Here is a 14,189-nt window from a genome sequence, read left to right on the forward strand (position 1 = left end):
TTTCAGCTGTGCCTTGCTCAATGGTGTTTAACCAGTCTGTCCAGGAAGCACCTTAGTTAGCGTGTCCTGGGATCACAAATGTCTGTTTCATGACTGCATCACATTGATGGGCCACAATCATCCATGACCAAACAATGCCCCCACGTCCTTCTCTTTCTTTGTTTTCTTTCCAACTGATGAGTTTCCAGTCTATAGCACATATGGGTTGTGAGATTTTTATTGCTCTAGGTACATGTTCTTGTACTTCATGCTTTGAAATGTCATCCCATTTCACGGTTATCCAAGTTTTCCTATGTTATATTTTCATCTTCCTGCATGGTAGTGTTCCCACCTTTGTGTCATCATCAGATATCCACAGTGTAAACCTTCTTTTATGCCAGTTCATCACTGATTAAAACATTAGACAAAAGTAGTTATAAGATTGTTTTTTGAGGAATTCTACTAGTAGCCTTCCTTTAGAAGGTTAATACAACCCATTTTGGTTTGTTTCAACGTTAACATGATTTTCCTGCAGATCTGCTACTTTGTGTTTGCAAAGATAGTTATTAGAAGAGAGTAGGTGTTTATTCTCTAATGTGTTTTCTTCAAACTCTCTTTTGCTACCTTGTTGGAAACTGTATATGTTACAGTGCTAAGCTTTTCAGGCTTTTAGTTACCTTATAAAGAGTTTGCAAATAACAGTTATAAGTAAATCCCCTGTTTATGAGGGGAATCACCAAAAGTTTCCATCTGGTTGAAACAGAAATTGGAGAAAAAACGAATTGCTACAATATGAACCCCATTCAACGCCCACGTAATTTTTCACTGTTAAGCACTTAGCATGATTAAATATTTGGTTTTGTGAAGAGAGGGCTCTTGAGTGAAGCTTTAGAAAAACAGGAAGATATATTTTTAGCCAGTATTTTAATCAAAGTCCATACAAGTCCACTAAAGCAATATATTCCGTAATAATTTTGAGATCGATGATATATTTTATACTCTTATTGGGAAATAAATTTTAAATTAAATATGCACTCCATTTTTTAAACAAAACTTATCAGCAGTGCTTCATTTTAAAGACAGCGTGAACTGAAATACAGTATTTTGATGAAAAAATCTGCACATCTTATTGCAAGTGAAAACAAAATGAAACAAAATGTTTCCACTGTTCCTATTTCTACTCTTTCTTCCATAGGGACAAATATATAAGTTCTCCTTTTCACTTACAATTGTTCAAAACAATTAGTCATAGCATTGTGTGATTTCTCTTAATGTTTATAGATTTTCTATAGATGAATCAGATTTACCTGAAGTATGCTGAAATTATTCCAATACAAGGCACTGATGTTTCACGTGTATTTTCCATATGGAAATAACACAAAATATCTTAGTTATTTGACGTGACCAGAATTACTTTTGAATTTGTTCGGTGGTTGTAACATCTGTGGACTCCATTCAGCGGCTGGTACCTTGGAAAAGGAAGCCAAAACTTTCTCTGAAACCACATTCTCATTCCATGAGGAAATCAGTATGCTTTAGCAAGGCAGAGAGGGCAAACTCAGTAGGATCTGTAGTTAATACAAGATTATTGAAGCAGAGACTTAAGTAAATATGAATGAGCCAGTATGCATAGGTATCGTGTTATCATAAGGAAATAAGAACTCGATTCCAATTGTGAAGAGGAATTTTTAGTAGTGTAAAGAACTAGCTTGCTGTGAAAGATTAAAAAAAATCTTGACTCTGCTTTTTCTCTGTACACATGTCTATGAGTACTTGTATAGACTCCCATCCAGTCCACCTTTCCAAGAAAGCCAGACTCCAGAAACTTTCAGTTACTTTTGCAGCATTGGTATTTTGGTTGTCTGTGTCTGTATGTTAACTTTCAGGGCCATGGGGTTCACAAATAATATTTATCTGTTATATTTATTGCAGTGTGCTTGCAAACAATATCAGTTGTCCAAAAATAGGGATATAGCAAAATAATCTCATCTTTATGTGAGTGGAGTTTGTGTTACTCTTGGCCGGTGCAGGGCAATTGTGAGAATTTATGCTGAGGGGCATCAGATGGTCTACTTCCCCCTTTGCGACTGCTGCCTATGAAATGACCGGTCTCCATAGTGCGTTGTTTGAGTGTTAAAGGTCAGCTTTTAGAGCAACAAAAGACACATTTTTTTCCTGGCATGAAGACAAGAACAACCCTGGGTCATAGAATCATAGAATCATTTAGGTTGGAAAAAACCCTTGGGATCATCAAGTCCAACCATCAGCTCCACTCTACAAAGTTCTCCCCTACACCATATCCCCTAACACCACATCTAAACGAGTCTTAAACACATTCAGGGATGGTGACTCCACCACCTCCCTGGGCAGCCTATTCCAGTGTCTGACCACTCTTTCTGTGAAAAATTTTTTATTTTTTTTCCTAATGTCCAGCCTAAACCTACCCTGCTGCAGCTTGAACCCATTCCCTCTTGTTCTATGGCTAATGACCTGTGAGAAGAGACCAGCACCAACCTCTCTACAATGTCCTTTCAAGTAGTTGTAGAGAGTGATGAGGTCTCCCCTCAGCCTCCTCTTCCTCAAACTAAACAGTCCCAGCTCCTTCAATCGCTCCTCATAAGATTTATTCTGCAGACCCTTCACCAGCTTCGTTGCCCTCCTCTGCACTCACTCCAGCACCTCGATATCTCTCTCATATTGAGGTGCCCAGAACTGGACACAATACTCAAGGCGTGGCATCACCAGTGCTGAGTACAGGGGGACGGTGACCTCCCTCCTTCTGCTGGTCACACTATTTCTAATACAAGCCAGGATGCCATTGGCTTTCTTGCTGGCTCATATTCAGCTGCTTGTCAATTAGAACCCCCAGGTCCTTTTCTGCCAGGCAGCTCTCCAGCCACACTTCCCCAAGCCTGTCGCGATACATGGGGTTGTTGTGGCCCAAGTGCAGGACCCGGCACTTGGCCTTGTTGAAGCTCATTCCGTTAGCATTGGCCCATCGGTCCAATCTATCCAAGTCTCTCTGTAGAGCCTCCCTATCCTCATGTAGATCAACACTCCCGCTTAGCTTTGTGTCATCTGCAAACTTGCTGATGATACACTCTGTGTCCTTATCAAGGTCATCAATAAAAGCGTTGAACAGAAATGGTCTCAACACTGAGCCCTGAGGGACACCACTTGTGACCGGCCGCCAGCTGGATTTAACGCCATTGACCACCACTCTTTGGGACCGTCCATCCAGCCAGTGCTTGATCCAGCAGATCCTATGCTCATCCAGGCCATGAGCAGCCAGTTTTTCCATGAGAATTCTACGGGGAACAGTGTCAAATGCTTTTTGAAAGTCTAGGTAGACAATATACACAGCCTTTCCCTCGTCCAATAATCGGGTCATCTTGTCATAGAAGGAGATCAAGTTCGTCAGGCAGGACCTGCCTTTCATAAACCCGTGCTGACTAGGCCTGATCCCCTGCTTGTCCATTATATGACTTGTAATGGCACTCAAGATGACCTGCTCCATGACCTTCCATGGTACCGAGGTCAGACTGACAGGTCTATACTTTCCCGGATCCTCCTTTATGCCTTTCTTGTGGATGGGTGCTACATTTGCTACCCTCCAGTCGTGGGTCCTGGGTGGCATTACTTTTTTTGCCGTTAAACTCTCAGATTCTTCATTGTAGATGAGTGAAACAAGTTCACTGCTTGTGTTCCTCAGGCAGTCTAAGAAGGCAAATAACTTTGTCCTAGGACAGTTTTAAATATTCAGCTTTATAAAGAGTTTTCTTTTTTAATATTTTAGTTTTAGTGTCACTGAAATGCATACGCTTATTTAGTGCCAAGTATCGCAAGTGTGTTTCTTTGCATCTTCAACATTATGATCCTCAGCCTGGATGAAAAATATAGGATGTCTCTTCCATGCATCATTGCCACTGAGAGTTCTCCCTTTACATATTCGGATAAGCATCTGGTTTATGCACATCTGTTGATGACAGATCCCATCCTCTGTGGTTCTAAAACTGTGGTGCTAATGGACCTTTGTGATCTCAGTAAGGTGAAGAGAGATATAAATGAGGCTGAAATTTGTCCTAGGTCCGAAGACAGTTTGAAATATGTCAGGCATAGTCCAAATTTCTTACAGTATATTTATGATCTGAGTGTATTCAGATGCAAAGCCTCACCAGGTTCTTGTGCAGCAGGAACTCAGTTTCCTGAGTTAGACCACAAAGGAAGTGACCTTGTGCTTAACTGCATTCCAGTTGCCAACGTCTTGATCTACAGAGAAGATGGCTTTATGTTTTCTGTGGTTTGTGGGGTTATTTCGGACATTTTAGAAAGTGGGGGATATTTTTCTTGAAAGGCATTCTTGTGCTGTTCCTTCTGGACAGAAAACACATTGTTTGTGAAATATGTTTATACAGTGAACTCCTCATGAAAAAGGCACTTGCTTTGCAAGTATGTATTCGTTTCTAGTTTTTAGTGAAGGAATAATTAGTTCATTAAGGCACATGTCACTGATCACATGGTTGAAGCTACAAATTCTTCTACATTTGGTAGAAAAGCAGGATTATTAAAACAATATTAAAAGTTACATTTATTTTTAAGTATTCAATCTTAATATTACAATAACATACATACAGTTAGCACTTGTCTTTAATTGCTAGCCACATGACATGACTTGGAGTTAATCTATGGATTGTTCATTAACTTCACTGCAGACAGTATTTTAAGGATTCACCTTTCAAACTCAGTGATTGTCCATCTAATTTGTATGCCTATATTCTCTTCTTTATTGCATGTTTTTAATAGGTATAATTTTTGTAGTACTTGCATATCCCTGTGTTTCCTCATTCTTCCTTAATTTTTTATTGTATAGTTTCTATTTTCTACAATTTGGCATCTGTAACATTTTTATTTACTTTGTGCTATCCTTCTTCTGAAATGGATTTTATTTTTCAAGACAGAGGAAGCTGTTTTGAACTACCTTTTCAAACCCAGTGGTTTTAACCAAGTGCACTGACATAAAAGGGAAAGATTACCATTCACATCACTGGACGACAGAGGAGATTAGGAAGGAGGATGCATCTCATCAGCTGTACACATTCGTAGCATAGCTCTACATCTGAGTTTCATCCCCATCTCCTCTTATACTCTTCGGAGAGAAGGAGCAGTTTCTATAGTGTGATTGATTTCATTTTTATATGAATGTCTAAAACAGGTTAGCTGAATTTCACCCTCAAAGAGTATATTTCTCCACATTGAGTGTAGGGGTAACTGGGGGTGTCACATCTTGAGCTGTACAATGCAATCAAAAGTTGGGCATGATGTATTCCATCCTGGGGTACCAAGTCTGCTATTACTGGCTAAGCATCTAATATTTCTTTGAGTGCCATTGACTTAATCAGGACCCTGTAGCATATATCAATGCATTGTAATTTGTTTTGATAAGCAGAAGATTTTACTGATTGTTTTCCTGAAGCATTTTGCAGTTGTAACCATATTCCTGTAAAAAATCAATAGCATTCCTGTAAAAAATCAATAACATCAAATAAGTTGAAGTACAGTGTCTGAAGTCAAAGCTACCATAAGGAAGCTCATATAATTTTGTGTATACTTTTAGGTGCACATTAAAAGCAAATTGTTCAAACAGCACAAAGGATTGGTATAACATTTCACATGCACCTGATAAAGATCTGAAAATCCTGTTAAGTTTCCCTGAAAAAAATCAGGTATGTACACCCACTTTTATGCGTGTTTCTTTATTGTGACTTAAAATATGTCATTTTGTTGCTTATTGCAGCTTCCCTTCTTTTGTCACCACATTCCATATATTATATGAGTCCCTCTTATCTCAACAATTGGCAAATGCATTGAAAATCCCAGTAAGTTGAATGTGTCGATCAGATAGATATTCTCTTCCTCTCCTAAAAAATGTATCCTGAAGCTGTACTTCATGATGTTGAGTCAAAAATTCACTATGCTGACAAAGGAAACGTTTCCACTTTATCAGCTATTTTAATATTTCCAGTGACTATGTATCAAGTGCATTATGTAAGTTCTGAGCTTTGTAACAAGTTAACAAAACATTCACTGAGACACATATGGTAACACAAATACATCTTTTAAGTGTTTGATGTTAGTATTTGCTCAGTATCTGTTCACAAAACACACAGCCTTGACTATTTGATTATAAAGTATTGTGACTGGCCACTTAATCTGCATGCTATTGTTTCTGGTTTCCTGATTGAATGCACTAATGTGATCATATTTGTAAAGCGCTCTCAGCCAGAAACAACGCATAATTCATTACAAGACAAATTCTGTTTTATAATTAAGTGCACTTTGGTTGTGGATGCAAACGTCATCTCTCTGTGAGGGTTTGTACATTCTTACTCAAATACTTTTAAGGGAATATAACATCATATAGCACTATTATAGAAAAATTCTCTTTTTAAAATCCAAAATTATTCCGGATTTCTCCACTCACATACCTTATGGAAGTAAGTGATGCTATTCCTTTCAGGACTCTTTGTATTGCTTCTTCAGTTGAGGGAGGCCCTCTCCTTTGAGACGTTACCTAGTGAATTGTCTGCTTCCACCCCAAAAATTTTCATTTTGTACATTTCATACTTTTTAGTTTTCTGTAAAGACAAGGTGACGATGTAATAACAAGCATCTTTTGTATTCTTGTTTTTATTGTTTTATAGGTTGCTGTGGCTGCAAGCATAAGCAAAATTCTTACTTCCTGTGTGATAAAAATTGTAAAACCTGTTGAAATATTTTATGAAAATGTAGTACTGAAAAACTCATCCTGTTTCTGCAATCTAACCACTCTGGTGGTAACTGATAACGGTATGTTTTACTATTACATGTATTTAATACTTATTCACTGTCCTTTATTACTCAGGAGAACTGAGCATAAACACAGGCCTAACAAGTGTGAGAGTCGGTAATGCTTTTCATTAAATGTCATTGGAAAAAAAAATATTCCTGTTTTGCCAAGCAATTTGAGTATACTCACGCTGTTCTTGATAGTTAAAGATTTGTTAATATGGAATCCTTTCTAGAAGTAATAAGACGTGTTCTATGGCTAGAAGCAGCTTCTTCAGTTTGGCCTGTAGCAGTGCAGTCTTTTAGCATTAGGAGTATATTTACATGGTGCCATTAATCGCTGTCTATGGAAACTTAAGATAGCTGCAATGACAATCAAACTGGCTGGACCTATGGAAGCAGTGTTGGGCCAGTGCTCTGCCTTGACAAATTAACCCATCTTAATGCTTCTCTTATCTGCAAACAGAATTTGTTTTTGCAAGAAACTGTATTAGCATAAATAAGAGGAGAATCTGAATGTCTGTACAATAAATAATCTGAACATTCAATTAACTGTTTCAGTCTAACTTAGACACTTGTGAGAAAGTGGTTGTCCCATGTAGAGGGTTAGCAGAAAAGTATATGGTTCTGGGGCAATTTGGCTGGTACATCTTTTTGACTTGATTTCATTCCTATTTCTGAATTAGTGATTGAATCATTTTGTAATAATTCTACTTTGGTTACCAGTAGTTCTCAGAATTAGAGACCTGAGCCATTTGTATTGGACGCATCATGCATGTGATCTGCAAGTTTTAGAATGAGGTGGTAAATTACTGAGTGTCTAGAGTTTTGAGCTGTTCTCTAGGCTTTGGTCTCAAAGATCAGATGATAATCCTTCACGGTAGAGTCTTATTTGACTGGTAGGAGGAAAACGTTCCCCTTGCATTGCTTCCAAGGGTCTGTATAGAAGCACAAAGCTTTTTATGTACAGGTTGACCTTGTACCTTTTTAAAGTTGCTTATGTTAGAATACGAAAGAGAGTTTTAATCTAAACTAAGGGACAAAGATAGCAAGCTCAAGGATACCATATGCTCTTAAGTGACTTGAAGAGGAACAGAAAATTCAGATAAATGCCTGCCTTTATCTTTTCCTAGATAATATAGCCCAAAAGACATGTAATAACTCTGCATGAATCTGATTCTCTTATAATACCTTTGTGTAGAAAGAGGAATGAAATGTTAAGCAGAATTCACAATGACCTGTTCTGAAGAGCTCAGTGCTGCAACAAGCGCTCTCTCCCTCAGAGGCCCTTGCCCCTGAATGAGGTTCCTTGGAATATTGGGATCTCAGGAGCTCATCTGTTGGCCTTTGTACAGGAAAAGCTCCACTGGCATCGTAGAATTGTGGTGTGTTGAGTTCCTGTCCAATATTGATTTGGGAATTGAGAAGACAAGACTTTGTCTCTAGCAGGTGACAGCTAGGGTTATATCCATTAGTATTTTGGTCTATTAAGCTGTCTTTAGTAAATACTGTTAGTGGATTTTTAAGAGACAAATGCATTGGACAAGAAAAAAAAGTCCTTTATTGACCAAGACCCAAAAGCCATGTTTTCTTATAATTATGGACTACCTTGTTTTTGTTCTCTGTCTTCTCGGCCTAAGGCTTTCTCTTACTCCATTAGCAGGTTATTAGCATATAGTGTTACAGAAGCTAGTCCGCCTTGCCTGTGCTTTGTGCCAAAGATGAGCCCTTTGACAGTGTTAATCGGAAGTCTGTGAGCTCAGCTTGTGCCTGCCAGTATTACTGCCATTCACGTGCTCCTACGAGCTGAGATATATTAGTGAATAATGCAAGTGTGGAAGTTACGTTGACTATTTATGGTACCTCGTGTAAAGTGACCTTAGTCTCACAAGAAGATGCACTTGCAAAACTCCTTCAGGTATAATTTTTGGAAAAAAAAACATTTCAAAAATACCTGCTACTCAGTGCAGTCTGGTGTGTCTTGAAAGGTCAGCCCAGGCCATACAGAAAATAATAGGTTCCATTAATTTCAACACAGACAAAATCAGGAAACCATATTTGACAGTGTTGTTTTTAAGGTATCTATACAAACTCAAAAGAGAAGACAAGCTCTACTAGAAGCAGATAAATTCCTTACTTTTACTTATTATTCCTAGTAAAATACTGTTTTTCAGTAGCTCATGGCTTGAGACCCTTCTCATATAATGACCTAGGCAAGTGATTTAAGCAATTTTGTGCCCAACATGTCAGATTTCTGCAGATATGTAGATTTCTGGAGATGCAAATAGGAGCTTGGTGAAGGACTTCAGGATGCCTGTGTGTGCTCATCCATATCTTCAAGCATTAAAATACCTTTAAAAATCAGACTCTTTGCTATCTGTTTAGTAAGGGTTGTTTCTAACTAGCAGTGCAGGTGACCTTTGCAGTGAGCACCCCAGTGCCATGCTGATGTGTAGAGCAGGAGATACTTCTAATTTAACAGTATAGATGTAGCCAAAGCTGGTTTTCATCTGAACAGGCCAGCCTGTGATAAAGACAAGGCTTTCTCTACCTTTGCAAGGTAGGTGTGCTTTAAATCTATGTAACTTTCTTGGGTTAAAAAGCTATCTACTTCTTAGCATAGAGAAGCCAGAGAAGTCTGCAGACATGGGTTTCATTTGATCTCAGACAGTCATTCATTTCGCAGACGTACACATCTGCAGGCACACAGATGAAAGGGACCATGGCTTAAGTGGTATATATCTAACTCTGCTTTTCGATGTGGTATTCTGCTCATGGGAGAAGATACTCTTTCATTCCACAGCTGCCAGTGAATTGTTGGTATAGTAATTGCTAGCTGAAATAATGGCAAATTGACTCATGCAATCATAAAAGATTTAAATAGGATGAAAATTGCTACTGCGTAGATTACAAAAGAAGATTCTGAAACCAAGTCTTTGAGACAGAAAGAGGGAGAAGTATGGTATGTTGGGGTCTCTTGCATTAGAACAGTCTGTTGTGTTACAAGGGTTGAATTCAGGTTCTGGCTGTGCCATAATATGCCGCTGTGTGCTCTTCGGGAGGTGATTTTATATCTGTGGTAGCATTTCCTTATCCGTATCCTGACAATAACATTATTTTTGTATGTCATGCAGTGGTGGCATCAAGCTTAATTAATGAGTGTGTATAAAGTCTTGGAATAACTCAGCTGAAGGATGCTATGGAAGAACAAAGTCTAGTTATTTTTATCAGTCTGAAGTGTGAGTGAATGTGTGTATGAGAAGGTGCATACCATCTAGAGAACAGCTGAAAGCATGTGAGCTTTCAACTCAATATTTTTTTTCAATTATTTCTTGTAAGATCCAGCATATGTCTAACAGTCACATTTTTCCAGATTGTCTTGTTCTCGAAGCATCGCTGTCCTCAAGCTCTTGGAATATCACACAAACATTTCGGTTGAAAAAGTAAGAGCCTGGTTCCTATTAAAGTTCATTGAGGTGTTTAGGGGTGGGGCGGGGGGAGAGGAGGGCTGAAATATGATCATTCTTTTACTTTGTGTTTATTAAGGAAGTACATTTCACTAAACATAGTCAGATCCCTTTTCTTGGCCCATTTCCTCCTTCTCCTCTTTTTTAATTATCCTTAGAAAGCTACTTCTTCTGATAACTCTTTTATTTAATGGCAGCTAGCTGTAGGAGAGTCATTACAGTGACTGAATTTATGACAGGTGCCTGTAGAGATAATAAAGGATGTCACAATGACATTAAAATCTTTTTTGTCCTTGTGAAAAAGGTGGGCCCCTGGTACTCAGCATAAGACCTAGATCAGAGGAGTCAGGAGATTCTGTAAAAGTCACTTTATGGAGCTGGTTTTTAATTGAGCCATATGCAGTTTAATTGTGGTCCATGGGTAACATGAATACAATTAAACCAGAAAGTAACATCGAATCTGCTAATAGGAATGATGAATACCTATTGTTTCGTACACATTATTTTTCAGAGCCACGCTCTTTGTTAAGAGCTTGCAGTAGAAAGCATTTGTGCCCCGTACATGGCCTAACCCTTTATGATATGTTGTTGTTGTTAAAACTTAGAAAGATCTGGCTCATGTATGCTTCAGGTAACTGCAGTGTTCCCATCAGAATGCTCCTCCCCTATGCAAAGAGGATAATTCGTAGGCACCTGGGATGAAATTGAACTCCTGCGTTTTGGGAAGTGACGCATTACTTCCCTGTCCCTGGAGCAACACAGGGAAGGAGCTCTCTTTCTAAATCAGAGCATTTCTCAGCATGCGTGGAGAGGGCCTGTGCTGCTCTTGGCTCTCCTCCATGCTGATAGATGCATTGCAAAGCAAGAAGGGGCAAACTAGTCTCCAACAGGCATATTTTTTGGTAGGGGAAGGGAATAGCAAGCTAGCAATACTTGCTAGCAGGACACACACAGAACAGAAGTTCAGGCAAGCTGTGAAAGAATCAGTGATGGTTTTCTGCCCTTTTTTGGTTAAAATGTACTATTTGGCCACTTATGTACTGGAGAAAAACATAGCAAAATGAAACCCAAAGTGTTCCGTCTGCTTCATGCTTTTTAGAAATTTATGACTTTCAGCATCTCAGCACAGATTGTATTTCATACTAAATTTGTCCTCAGAATAAGCACGAGAGAACAATAGGCTTGGAGGGTAAATGCAGGTTATGTGTTTTACACATTTCATTACATGTTTGCCAGGTTATTCTCTTGGGTTTGTGCTTTTTTCTGTCACTTGAAATTTCACATTCATGGCTGAATCTAGATTGAGTCCCTGTGTCTTACAAAAACTCTGTTTTCTGTGTTACCAGCTGCTCACGGTGTATACACAAGGGTGAGTGTGCCAGCTGTAAATGGATGCGTGTCTCTTCTGCCACCACCTGCCAGGTGAAGTTTGTTGGGGAGGGCTGGAATCCCCTGTGATGCCTTCTCCTTGTATTTTTTACATCTGAACAGCAATCTGTCTCTTCCTTGTCCTGACATGGTGAAATGCTGATTTTTTTCAGGATAGTTGTAATGCAGCTGCTTCCAAGGAGATCGCCACTGCACAGAAAACAGAGGTTAGTTAGCACTTTAAGATGAGCATTATTTGGGTTCTGTGGGTTGGCAGAGAAATTTATGTAAAATGAGAGGACTTTGCAGGAATAATAAAGATATGGATGGGGAGGCAGTCAGTTACATAGAAAGGCAATGCAGAACTTATATTGATGCTATTTTTTCTTAGTGCTTTGTTAGTGCTTAAAGGGACCAACAAAGATTTGTGTTTTTCATCCAGGCATTGAGACAGTGAACACTGCAATAGTCATATGCCTACCTCTAGGTGCAGTTTTGCAATATTGCTTTAAATGCCAAAGCCCCTGTATGCTGTATTTAGGCACTCCACAGGAGCCAGTGCGCTGAGGGCTGGACTTGTAAGCTGACCAACAACAAAAAAAAAACAAACAAAGGAGACATCTTGGACCTAATCTCTTACCTAGGCTTAAATGCATGTTTGAGTTCTGCTGTCACAGACAACTCTGTGAAACTAGATTTCAGGGTCTGAAACCTCTTCCTCATTTTCTGCAGCCGGATCACAACTTCTCCTGAAACATAGCTGCCAGCAGAGCAGAAGGAGGGGGAGGATGTGCCACCCAGTTTCTGGATAACAGACAAGTGGCTAGAGGATGCATCCAGGAACTGAAATCCCTGGATGTTAGTAAATCCTTGTTCACACCTCTGGAAAAATTTTCCTTGCTTCCAGACTACAGACAAAACTGGAGATGGAGCTACTCTCCATCCATCCTGCCCAAGCTGGATCACTGGAAAGGAAGGAGTGTACCTTCTAATCTGGTTGTTGACTTCTCTATTGAAATCATATAGACTGTATGTGAGCGTACAGTCTATATGATTTGCCTCGTAGGCCAGCCCTTTAACCACGAGGTTATCCCTTCATTCTTTATGGTGCCAAAATGGTTTTATTTTTTCATAAAACTGAGCGATCTTGTCATCAGTGGTTGCTTATGACATGCAGGTGTTAGGAAAGAAATGAGTAGTGAAGAGAAATTTGACTGATGAGTCAGTACATAGAGATTTGCTGCCTACGCTTTTGGTTTCTGCTTTTCTGTGAGTGGTAGCACGGTTGGTATAAATAGCAACTGTGTTCTTATCTCTAAACATTTCGTTAGAACTACCCAAACTTTTACCTGTGAAGACAGGAATTACCTCTTAAATTCAGCTGTTCAGATGAGATTTCTTAAAGAAAATCCCCAAATCCTTTTTTTTTTTTTTTTTTTTTTTTTCAGAGATGAGTGGGATTGTAATACTTGTGCTTCTGAGCATTAATATTCTGGATTTGGTCTGCATATAAAGCATTATGACTGGTGAAAGAACAGAGGAAATTCTTCTTTGCTCTGCTTCCAAGTGCATTAATTTGACATTGGTAAATAGTTGGAATTGCCTGGGAGATGGCTTTCTTCCACACGCCTTATCTTGGAAAGACAGTGATGGACAAGGCAGTGAAAGCACTAGAGGCAGTCCAAAGGCAGATGTTTATTTAGAAGTGATTGATCCATTCAGAGGGCTTGAAATTGCATTTGAAATCCTGCTCTCTTTTGACTGCTTGTGCTTTAAGGAGAATTTAGTGGAGGGCTGAGAGAGAGGATTTGTGTTTTCCCACAACCCCAGCTGAGCATTTAGTTTAATACAGGGTTTTTTTTCAGTGGCAGCCCCAGCCCACCTCCTGACTCCGGCGGCTGGTTTCCATGCTGCACCTTCCCCCTTCCTGTGCCGGAGCAGCAGTTGGAGTTATTGTGCCAGTACCCTTGGCCGGGGAACTGATTTGGCTGGAAATAACCATTTTCTTTTGGCAGGTTGTTTTTCATCTGGGCTGGTTCCCCAATCCAGTCCTTCCTGTGGCCTTGGGGCCCCGTGCTAGCACTGCAGGAGAGGCAGTGCCGGCGCGGGGACGAGCTCCCTGGGGTGGCAGAGGCTCAGCTCCCAGGGGTGGCAGAGGCTGCTTAACCTGGGCCGCTGGCAGATATCTCGGCTGCGGCCTGCAGCCATGCTAACCACACCTCTGAGGATGTGGCTGCTGCTGTTTACACCACCCCAGGGAAGCGTTGGGCTGTCCAGGGGACTGGGGGGCTGCAGTTCAGAAACGTGGAGCTCTACTGAAGTTGACAGGGCTGTGCTGATTTACATTACCTGAGGAGCTGGTGCTCGCTTGCTGTATGTCTTTCCACGGGTTTGCGCTGCTTTCATCACATGCCTCACAACTAGTGATTTTTTTGTAAATATCCTACTGCCTTCCCACTGTCTCCCTTCCCTCCTGCTGCCGGGTGTCTCTCCCCCCTGCCACGCAGTGACCGGAAGGTCAGCGGCTCTATGGCGCTGGGGAAATGAGCA

The 14,189-nt window shown here is 40.0% G+C and overlaps 1 protein-coding gene across 1 annotated transcript in view; it reads left to right on the top strand.

Annotated features, from left to right (window-relative positions):
* Positions 1-14,189, top strand: part of PLXNC1 (plexin C1) — a 71,837-nt gene that overhangs the window by 17,522 nt on the left and 40,126 nt on the right. The window contains exons 5-9 of the mRNA XM_074575052.1: positions 5,594-5,702; positions 6,681-6,825; positions 10,178-10,247; positions 11,618-11,693; positions 11,813-11,866. Of these exons, the coding sequence (XP_074431153.1) occupies positions 5,594-5,702; positions 6,681-6,825; positions 10,178-10,247; positions 11,618-11,693; positions 11,813-11,866 (454 nt within the window). The remainder of the gene's footprint in view (positions 1-5,593; positions 5,703-6,680; positions 6,826-10,177; positions 10,248-11,617; positions 11,694-11,812; positions 11,867-14,189) is intronic.

The sequence above is a fragment of the Larus michahellis genome, chromosome 1 (assembly GCF_964199755.1).
Source record: "Larus michahellis chromosome 1, bLarMic1.1, whole genome shotgun sequence".
Taxonomy (NCBI): domain Eukaryota; kingdom Metazoa; phylum Chordata; class Aves; order Charadriiformes; family Laridae; genus Larus; species Larus michahellis.